Consider the following 11,915-nt stretch of genomic DNA (forward strand, 5'->3'; position numbering starts at 1 on the left):
AAGTCACTCTTAACACTGAAAACACTGAAGCTGCGTCTTGTGAAAACAACACTTAGTACTCAGCAGGAAAAACAATAAGCTTCCATGTTCGTGTATGGGATTCATGTGTAGACTCAACCTGGAGGATATTAGGAAGTCACAGCTTATAAATGCACCAAACAATAGATTTGAGTGTTTTGCAGTAGTTTAACCAGAGTGAAAATGAAAGAGGACAATGAGAGCTGAATGTCAAAGTGTTGATGAAGCACAAAAGTACTTCTGTGGCCCTTTCTATGAATGCCTATAAACTATTTAAAGGGATAAGATGAGGTAAAATTCTGTCTAAGTTCATCATTACTTTGGATCTAAATGCTTTGACTATATGAGGGCAAAACTGTTAAAACATCTAATGAGATGTGAGACACTCTAACTCTATACAGTTACGAGAAACAAGTGTGAAAACATTTTATTAAAGGAAATGGAAAGCAGAGATATGTGTGAATGTTCTGAAAATACAAACTATAATTAAATCTGCATACCATGACTTTCACATAAGAACAAAAGTCATTTATATCCTGTTTAATGCTTCAGTGTTTTGGTTAACATACTTTATATTACTTGCATTTACCACTTCCAGGTATCTGATTGTATATATATATATATATATATATCTATCAACTATATCTATATCTATATATCTATATATATATATATATATATCAACTATATAACTGAGTGTTTGTTTTCTTGTTATATTTTTTATGTTGTGAAATGTGGACAAGCGTGTCATGTTATTTATCACGGAGATGAATAAAATCAAATCAGACCTTGACAGACAGAAATGAACTCTGGTGATGTTTTTCCTTCGCAGACTAAAATGAAAAAGTCCTGGCTGACCAGCTGTTGAACAGAGGACCATCATGTTTATACCACAAACATCAAAGGAAATACATGTGTGTATTACTTCTTATACCATGTAAGACAAAAGTGTTTGTGCCATCACTTCAACTTTGAATGTGATCATGTGTTATGAGTTTGCAATCTGAATTTGCTCTGTTTTTGCTTAAGGTTTTAGATTAGATGTTAGGCATGACTATGATCATATAGTGTATAAGTGTATAAGTATAAGTATAAGGCACATGCACCAAGATCAGTGTGTGTGTTTGTTGGAGATATGAATGATAACTAAGCAGGCCAGTTTACAGTATATGATGATTGCAGGTATCTCAGTAATTCATTAGTAATGTTTCCACACCGAGTTCCCACTCAGCACAGATCTTCAGCTCAGTTCTTTAAAACGACTAATTCATGGGATCATTATCAAAAATGTTTGTGTTCATGGACATCAGATTTGGTATCAGCCTCAAACATCTAGTATGAATTGGGCGTTAGCATAAAAACAGTTGATGTGTTTCCATCCGCCTGTTTTTATTTGCAAAAAAATATTTCAAAATACTTCAAAAAAGTGAAATTGAAACTTATTCTGCAAGTAAACTGAACTGAAAACATCACATCTATGCTGAGCTATGAGGAGACACATGAAACAAACATCACAACATCACATTTCCATCATGTTTTTTTTTCACAGTTTGAGGTTTGACTGGCACTCTTTTTAAAACACTTGTTGTACCCTCTTCCTCTCAAATGGTTTAATAGCAGCTGACTGCAAAATTAGCACCACCAGCTGTTTGTCTTGATGAACAAAACTCCTTTTCATTTGAATTTACATTTACATTTATTTTTACCAATTTTATGGCAATTCGGTTAAAATGTGTGTTAGGCTACAATTAGATAGAAATATTCCAGGAATAGATTCCCACAGTCCCAAATCCAGCCCAAAAATCCTCAAATACTCACCTGGTCTGAGAGGTTAGTGGTCCCAAACCTGGAGTTTTGTGGGTCTGGGCATAATGAAGAGTATAACTTAACCTAATGAGGGATTAAGCTCAATATTTTACTACCTCATTTATAATAATGCACGTTTACAGCTTTTTGTAAATCTGCCCAAAATCAAATGGATTATGGGTAAAAAAATGTCTCAACTGTAGGATCATTTAGGCAGACTGCAACTGTATTTTTAGAGCTATACACCTTTTTTTTTTAAACTTCCAGTAGACCTGCATTTAAATGAACAGAAATAGCACATATCCGGTCAGTCACTGTAAAGCCTTTGATAATGAAGCATGATCATCACAGAAAATTTCCATGTGGATTATTTTTTCCGAACGTCGTTCAGAGATTTCCTGGATGTGCCCCTGGCGTCAGTGAAGCACAAAGTAATAATATGACACATGAGAAGGCCTTGAGGGGAAAATGTACAAATTCTCCTCAATATACAAATAAATAAACACTTATGCAGGACTGTAAGTACAATTTAAGATGATTTATAATTCAACATTTCTACATCTCAGAGGAAAATGATTTGATTGACAAACTATTGACAACTAGTGATTTTTCCCTCTAAACTTCTCACATGGTTTTATTTGAGTAAATGTTCCAATATCTCACCAAAAATCAAACTTGGAAGAAAAAGTCCAAAAACCTCAAAACAGATTTGTGTATCAGAACTTTGTTTTTTCTTCTTTCCTCTCCCATTAATCATCTAACGACACCTCCCATTTATCTAGTGACCCTATGTACAGGCCGACCCCTAGATTGGGAACCACTGGACTAAACTAGCTAACAGTATATAAAGTAGTTAAAACTAGCTAACTGTATATAGAGTAGTATAAACTAGCTAACTGTATATAGAGTAGTATAAACTAGCTAACTGTATATAAAGTAGTATAAACTAGCTAACTGTATATAAAGTAGCGTAAACTAGCTAACTGTATATAAAGTAGTGTAAACTAGCTAATTGTATATAAAGTAGTATAAACTAGCTAACTGTATATAAAGTAGTATAAACTAGCTAACTGTATATAAAGTAGTATAAACTAGCTAACAGTATATAAAGTAGTATAAACTAGCTAACTGTATATAAAGTAGTATAAACTAGCTAACTGTATATAAAGTAGCGTAAACTAGCTAACCGTATATAAAGTAGCGTAAACTAGCTAACTGTATATAAAGTAGCGTAAACTAGCTAACTGTATATAAAGTAGCGTAAACTAGCTAACTGTATATAAAGTAGCGTAAACTAGCTAACTGTATATAAAGTAGTATAAACTAGCTAACTGTATATAAAGTAGTATAAACTAGCTAACTGTATATAAAGTAGTATAAACTAGCTAACTGTATATAAAGTAGTATAAACTAACTAACAGTATATAAAGTAGTATAAACTAACTAACTGTATATAAAGTAGTATAAACTAGCTAACTGTATATAAAGTAGTATAAACTAGCTAACTGTATATAAAGTAGTATAAACTAGCTAACTGTATATAAAGTAGTATAAACTAACTAACTGTATATAAAGTAGTATAAACTAGCTCCACCTCCAGCAGCTACAACAGTAACATGAACACTGATGCTTCACTATTAATAATCAGTCAGACAGATGAAGTCACTATTTTTACAGCAATACTGAAACCACATCAAGCAGTTAATATTTAAATAGAATCTTTCATGCAGGACTTTTATTAGTAAAATTGTTTTTTTTCTTTTATAGGCCCACATATTGCTGAATTAATACATTTAATTAAGGCTCTGAACACTTAGAGCAATTTGATATCAGTCATTACCAACATGCTTACATTGAAAACTGGATCAATCTAATTGATTTCTCAAACTCCTGATACTTTAATGCTGTCTAAACTTTAAACTAACCTAATAAAAAATCATTTCTGGCTCATTTGGCTCAATTAACTTTATAAAAACTCCTCACAGTGTCACTAGACTAAAGGTGAATTCCCTGATAGTTGAGGCTGCAGACGGTTGTTAATCACCTCATGTGTTGTGTAACTTTATCCCAGTTGTGTCCTTGTTGTGTTGAGGTGGGGCTCCCAATCACGACTCTCGTCTCCCACCGACGCGCACGATTTCACCACGCTCCACTTTTCCAGATGGAGTTGGCCCTCCGTGTGTGTGTGTGTGTGTGTGTGTGTGTGTGTGTGTGTGTTTTCTTCCCAGTCGAAGGAGAATAGCAGAGATGTTTGTTTATACAAGACCCTGGGCTCGGCCTTATCTGCTGCAGCCACTCACGCCGTGATTTCAGACTTTCTTCGGCGAGTACTTGTGTGTGTGTGTGTGTGTGCGTGCGTGCGTGCATGAATGTGTGCGTGCGTGCGTGTATGTGTGTGTGTGTGTGTGCGTGTATGTGTGTGTGTGTTTACGGGCCATTGTTTGGTCGAATGGTTTCTAAAGATACAGATTTTTTTCTTCTTCTTCATCCTCCTGCCTCATTAGAAACCGACTGGCAATGCTCTGATTTCAAAAGCCTGCACTTCGTCCCCACCCAGTTATTTAGTCCCGCCTGTCAGACAATCAGACTGACCGCAGCTTTGAAATATGTTAAGGTCATTTCAGTGATAGAATAAAAATACACTTCTTGTTTCTGTTGCCAATTATTCACCTACATTATCTACATTCTTGTAGCCTAGTTTAGGCCTATTCTTTGTCTCGTTTGTATTTCATCCTCAATATAACCTAGGCCTTGTGGACATTGTTTAGACTATAAAAAAAACGACTCTAATATCTATAAAAGCAAAACAATAAATGGTTTGATGAAGTTATGTGATCTTTTAAAACTATCAGAGGTTACTATGGCGTTATTTATTTTTGAATTTGTACCATTGTGTGCATGTTTATGATGATGTTTTATAGTCTTATGTGAGATAGGATGTTTTTGGAGCTGCAATTATCAGATATTTTCATTATCGAGTAATCTGACGATTATATTTTTCAATTAATCGATAATGGTTTGCCAAAAAATACAAAAAAATAAATCAAATCGAAATCAGTGAATAGCTATAAATATCCAGACTTATGTTCAAATGTCTTGTTTTGGGCGGAACAACAGAGAGACTGAAAGGAAACAAACCAAGTATTCACATCTCAGACCGTGGAATCACTCAGTTTAGGTTATTTTCAATTGAGGACTTATACCATTAAACCATTTTCAGAGTTGTTGCTGATTACTTTTCTGTCTTATTAATTGTTTCAACTTGGTGCCATTTAAAAAAAACATTTGGACAGGGACTACAGATGCAAATTAGCCTCATTTACATGTTTTCTGTTTTCAATTCAACAGCAATTAGTCTAATAAAGTAGGCTAAATAGAATAATAGACTTACATGTTCTGCTATAGTTTTATTTTTCGGCATTATTATGCTGTTTGGGATAAGATATGTTAAATCTAGAGTATATCCTAATAATAAAAAAAACTTCCATTAATAGATGTAAGATAGTGACTGTGGTAGAATACTGTGCGTTTAATCTATAATAATATTAGATAACTTTAACTATGCTTATTGTCTGTTTTTTATTAATACATTTTGATGTTTTTCTTCTTTTAATCTTTTTTTTTGTGTGTGTCATAAATAATCCTACATCTTGTGTTTATCTAACTTTAAAAATACAGTTTTATCTTCAAGTTATCTTTAAGTTATCTGTATCAAAAACAGATTCTTCATGATAGTTTTTACCGGAGCGTTACAATGTGTGAGAGAGAGACGGACTTTTATGAATGAGTTGTTGTCTGATCGGTGCTGCGGGGGTGTCTGATGTCTGACGTCACGCCCTTTTAAACAACCTTGGTCACGACACAGAGCTGGCAGGCGCGCGCTCCTCCCACCTCCGCTGTACGCTTATAACGGGACCGGTCCGACCGCGAAATGACCACTCTGGTGTAGTGAATCCTGTCTGTGAAACTGGGAAGGAGCCACCAATTAAAAGAAAAAAGAAAGAATTAAAAGAAAGAAAAGAGATAAAGGGAAGAAAGAAAGAAAAAAAGAAATGTACTGGGACACTATCATCAAACCTGGAGACAGCAAAGAGACGAAAATAAAGGTAGGATGACATTTCTGGCTTAGTTTTATATCTTTATTTGAATTAATATGAAGGAAAGAGACTAGAAAATCACAACATTCATTCATTATCTAACATATAGGTGAGTTCTAATAATGGGGTAAATAAATATTTGGTATTTATATGACTAGAAATCGTATATTCACGAAAGTTTGGTTGCAAAAACATCATATTTCAAGTTTTGTCCTTCCTCTATTTTTCACTGGTTATTGCAAACAAGCAACACGTTACATCTGCTTCTAGCTGTTGCTCAACAATGAGAGTTAGAGTTTAATTGCTGTCATACTAAGTTGTAATCACACGCTCTTTCAACACAGATGGAGATTTGCCAGACTGGATATTACACAGAGGACTTTAGGACACAGGAAGTGCCCGCAGGCTTTGACTTTGCATCTTATGGTGAGTTTTACAGAATCACTTGACTCATGTTTGCTCCATCACATGAGGCAGCAAGGAAAGCAAAAAAAAAAAAGCGCCTCTCCTGGTGATGATACAAGCTTTTATCTCTCAGTGATGAGCTTTTTATTTTTTTTATATATATATATATATATTTTTATGTTTGCACAATCTGTTTCCTCTGAATCTGAGCAACTGAAGGACAGAGGAAATATTTTCGCAGTCAGTATCATCACATCTGTCAGAGCTTTCTCAATGAGACCTTGACACCAGGGGGGCTCTAACTCAGGGGCTGTGTCAGGATTATGGGGTGCAGCTGTGTGTGTGTGTGTGTGTGTGTGTGTGTGTGTGTGTGTGTGATTATGCTTGAATGGGCTGAGGTAGGCAAAGACAGAGAGAAACAGGGTGGTCAGGTTAAAGATACTCTCCGTGTTGCACTCCCCTCTCTGTCTCCCCTAATCCTTTCCTCCAGACTTCCTCCTCCAACAGATTTAGAGTCCCCCTCCCCATCCCTCCATCACTACTCTGTCACACTCCCTCCGCTGGCGTTTCCTCCTCTGTCTTCCTCCCCCTCCCTCCCTTGTTTCCTCCGGGCTGCCTCCATCCATTGAGGCTGAAAAAGCCTGAGGTGGTCTTGAGTGCCTGGTGCTGATTCAACAGTAAACAAATGGCTTTTTTTTCTTGAGTCAACATCCACCACCAGGAAAATAACCTAAACTGTTGAGTCTAACTTAAAGATTCACCCTACTTTTTCCCTGAGCTGTGATTAACCTTCTGGTTAAAGGGCCATACCAATAATATCATGCATTTTAGCACATTAACTACCCAGCATACATTTTTAAGTGTATTTCCACCAAATCACAGAGACTTAAAACTTGCTTAAATTACTATAGATATTTGCTTTAATTGCCAATCTAAGTTGTCCAAAGTTTTACTGGCAGGAAATCCAGCTAGAAAGGAATCAAACATCCTAAAAAAAAAATAAAAAATGATGTAACGGTGCTTACTGACACTCTTATGTTGAATGTCAGACTGTCCTCGTAGCACCTAAATGCATCAAAACTTAGGAGTTTTGCTGCTCACTGCTGACAAGAACATGTATGTCACCATAAATCCTTAAAAAAACCCAATTGTTTAATACAATGTATTATTTCAAGTCTCTACGAGCACATTCTCATAGTGTGCTGAGATAAATGTGCTTTGCAAAATGATAAGCATTCTGGTAAAGTATATAAGATATAATCATTGGTGTGGTCCTTTAGCTGCATGAGCATCATCATCATCATCATCATCACCATCATCATTAACTGACTCCATCTTTCTACACTGTGTTTAACCTCCAGACTACCTTGGTGAAGAACTGTCTTTTCTGTTAGACAGTAAAGCACTGGGACAGCAGCAGTATCCGGCAGAGAGCAGCTATCCAGAGTCACTGAAAGCTTCTCACCCATACGACCCTAAAGGTGAAACCTCGAAATACATAAAAACATGCTCTCATGGTTGCTAGCGAGTCATATGTTGTTGGTGTTTTTCTCTTATCTCACATTTTTCACCTTTTTTTCCCTCAGTGAACGTCAGCGACGCTGGCCTCTTCAACCTGGAGTCGTACCAAGACTTCAACTGGTGGACTTCTTACCCTCATGGTGAGCCTCTGACTTTTCAGTCTCACTCATAATTAAAATACCCCCTTTAAGGAGTTTCTTTTTTTAACTAGCTTGCTTTTTAATCAGCAGATGGTCTAACAGTCGACCAGTCACAAACTGCATACCAGGAACCTCCGCAGACGTACCAGACCGTAGTGCCCCAGAATGGGCAGTTCAGCCCGGCCATGGAGGGCAGCCACAGCCCCTTCCTCACTGCAAAAGGATCAAACACATTACAAAGTAAGATATTTCACCTACTAATGTATAAATGAACACTCTCTCAGTAGACTTAATTTGCAGCTCAGTGCCTAATTTGCCTCTTTGTTCCAGGTGAGACAGATCAGAGCTTCTCCCGTCACTCGGCTGAACTGTACGAATCAGACAGACAGAGGCAGCCGTCTTCTTTCTGGCCTGAATACTCCTCTCCCAGCTTTACTGCCCCTCTACCACACCCGTCTCCGGCCTCCTGCTCCACAAACTCCAGTACTCCAGTACAATCTTCAGATCAATACTGCCCCCGTGTGACCAAACGCAAAAACACACTCCCCCAGAGGCCAGACAGGGAGGGACAGATGACGGGGATGTCTGCTTATCCAGGTTAGAATTTGATTTCTTATCTGTGCTGCAACTTTAACTCTGATTTTTATTTTAAGGCTGACACATTTATATGTAGATCATAGAAACATATTAAAATCCCAACTGGAGTATTTTAAAAATGCATGTCCACACATGTAATCTTATGATTAAAATAAAGTTAAGAGTTAAATGAAATGTCATAAACTCAATAAGATCAACTGATTTGTTGAAAAATGTATTTTCCATCTGTAATTACATTATTAGGCATTTCCTCCTCATTTAAATGTTATTTGACCAAATAAATATTTCTGATTCTTTTAATTCTCTAAATGACATGCAACGTGAAACATGTTCAAAATAACTCTAAACCTGCTCCACTGACTGGTAACAGATAGAAGACATAAGGCATGGCTCTTCTGATAAAATCAAAAGTATTTGGTCAGAATGAAAACCTGTGGATGCTCTGTCTCTGCAATCTGTGGCAAATGATTAGAAATCACTGAATCTGATTTTTTTTTTTGACCTGAAAATGGCCTTCTCAGAGTTATGTACCAACTCCAACAAGATCTAATACTTTTGGTTATGAAAATACTTCTGGTTGTTCAACCTCGTGGAGGAGGAGTAAACCTGAAAGGCTCAAGAGCAAAAAAAGTTCCTCATTTTGATTTAAGAGTTACTATAATTACTATAATGTGAAATTATTATTGGCTATCATTATCTTTACCAGAGCTTCAGGATTTCAATTTGGATACCACTTTAGCTTCAACTACAGATCAGAATGATATATTGTAGTTTTTACTCCACAATCAGCTGTAGTAAGATTTTACACACGTAATATGATGATCATAATATGAAACTTGTTGCATTAAAATGCTACTAACCTATTAATAATATAAAATATGGGGCTTCTACAATTTTTGATACTTTCAGTACATTTTGCTAATAATATTTACTTTAACTTCAATAAGGACATTTATATGTAAAGATGTATTTTCACTCTGTTATATTGCTTCTTTCATATCATTTCCATGCAGATTATGACAGGATAATAAAAATAGGATAAAATAAGGGCTGCAACTAACAATTACTTTCGTTATTGATTAATTTGTCAATGATTTTCTCAATTTCTATTAGTTGTTTAGTCTATAAAATATCAGAAAATAGTGAAATATGTCACTTTCTAAAGCCTCCAATGTCTTCTTTTATCCCAGTCAACAACACACAACCCAAAGATATTCAGTTTACTGTCATAGAGGATTCATAAACCAGAAAATATTCACACTAGAGAAACATTTTCTTCTTAAAAAATGACTTAAAACCATTATTGAAATAGTTGAACTTCAAGAGTTGGCAGCTAATTCATTGATTGACTAATTATGTGCAGCTGTAGTCGCCATTATAACTTCAGTTACTTTCTGTCATTCAAATAATCAATGTTTTTTTTGTCATTCAGGTTCTGGGCCAATCCAGCTGTGGCAGTTTTTACTGGAGCTACTTCTGGACTCTACCTGCCGTACCTTCATCTGCTGGACGGGAGACGGCTGGGAGTTTAAGATGTCAGACCCCACGGAGGTAAGGAAATATCCAGTTTAGGGATAGGGCACCTGTAAATACTACATGCAGGGTTTTTCTAAGGTTTAAACACACCTGAGTTTAACTCTTACATGGTTTTGGTCCCACAGGTGGCTAAGCGTTGGGGTCAGTGCAAGAACAAACCCAAGATGAACTACGAGAAGTTGAGCCGTGGCCTGCGCTACTACTACCACAAGAACATCATCCACAAGACGGCAGGCAAACGCTACGTCTACCGCTTCGTCTGTGACATGCAGGGCATGCTGGGGAAGACAGCGCAGGAGGTCCTGACCAGTCTGAACGTTTTGCCCACAAACACAGAGTCATGGCAGTGCCCTGTGGTACCGGCGGCGGTGGCGGTGACGTCGGAGCACAGCAGTGACAGATGGCCGTCACAGTAGGGGAAGGATCCTGTGGCTCTTGGTGCTGCTGGCTGAGAGAGACCAGCACATTTTAACTGAGTACTGTGGCCTGCAAAGTAAACACTGCCTCCTCGAACTCTGGCTTAACTATCCTCATTGAGTGATGTCATCGCAGGCGCCGGAGGCCAATTTAATACATGTTGCATTTCAGGGAAAAAACCAAAAGACTAAATTCACTATGTAATTAGTTTTAAGGACAGTGTGGGACTTTTTCTTAAGTAGACCCAGGAACAAATAGCCTCTTAACCTCAGGGCAAAATAACTGCAGCACAGAGGGAGTTTAAGCACTATAAATAAGAGCTGCAACCATTCGTTAATTTTCGATTGACAGAAAATTAATCTGTAAGCAATGATGCCAAAAACATAAATGGTTTCATGTTCTCAAATTTCTGAATTTGCTGCTTTTCTTTGTCTTACTTTACAATCATGAATATATTTGGGTTTTGTATTGTTGGTCAGACAAAATAAGATATTTGATGATGTCACCTTAGGCTCCAGGAAATAAAAAAAGTTTTATATGCAAAAGGCTAATCAATTAATTGAAAAATTAGTTGAAAGATTAACAAATAATGAAAATAATCTTATATTGTATTATAAATACAACTAATGCAGTATTTTAATTTGATGTGTGTCTAATAAGGAATAGATTTGTAAATAGTGTTCATAGATTGCTATGTAGAGTTTTGTGCATTTAATTTCCTTTTTTGAAAAATACAAAACTCATGTCTACCTCTGTTTCTAATGATTTTCAGGCACTCACTGTGAAACTTGTAGCGATGATTGTCTTGTGTAAATAAACTTTATATAAATATAGATTTGTGTGAAGAGTTTCAGTCCATGCAGGTAGGTGCAGAAAATTAATATAGTATTACATCTGGATTCTGCTTCTTCTTTTCTTTTTTTTTTGAAATTTATTGCCTTAAATGCACATTAACAGGTCATTAATATCACAAAGGAATACAAAAAAAAGAAAAAAAGAAAACATCTTGAGGTTGGGTCTCATCTGTCACACAGAGATAGCACTGTAAAGGGTATAGCACACATCTTATCTAGTTCTGTACTCCAAAAAAGGTATATTTTAGATAATAAAAAAAAAATAATAATAGTAAATGAATAGAGTATAAGAGTCCTAAGCCAGATAGTCAGTAACTGGTACTTTTAGCTGTAATTGGGCAGTCATATATTCCATCATGTAGACATGTTTTACTTTCTGTAACCACTGAGTGATCATGGGAGGGTCAGGCTTCATCCAGTTGATAGTAATAATTTTTTTTGCAGTCATCAACAAAATATGTAATATATAACATTGTTCTGTGGTTAACAGGTGATCAGGAAACACATCTAATAAAAATATGGAT

At 36.2% G+C, this 11,915-nt stretch overlaps 1 protein-coding gene across 1 annotated transcript; it reads left to right on the forward strand.

The window, feature by feature from the left end:
- Positions 1–5,842: 5,842 nt before the first annotated feature.
- Positions 5,843–11,038, forward strand: etsrp (ETS1-related protein). The gene is made up of 8 exons (XM_053326726.1): positions 5,843–5,930; positions 6,266–6,347; positions 7,688–7,807; positions 7,913–7,987; positions 8,078–8,227; positions 8,318–8,584; positions 10,017–10,135; positions 10,246–11,038. The coding sequence occupies exons 1-8, from the start codon at positions 5,877–5,879 to the stop codon at positions 10,534–10,536; spliced, it is 1,158 nt and encodes a 385-aa protein (XP_053182701.1). The 5' UTR covers positions 5,843–5,876; the 3' UTR covers positions 10,537–11,038.
- The last annotated feature ends 877 nt before the right edge of the window (positions 11,039–11,915 follow it).

Source organism: Scomber japonicus, chromosome 10, assembly GCF_027409825.1.
Source record: "Scomber japonicus isolate fScoJap1 chromosome 10, fScoJap1.pri, whole genome shotgun sequence".
NCBI classification, from domain to species: Eukaryota; Metazoa; Chordata; class Actinopteri; order Scombriformes; family Scombridae; genus Scomber; species Scomber japonicus.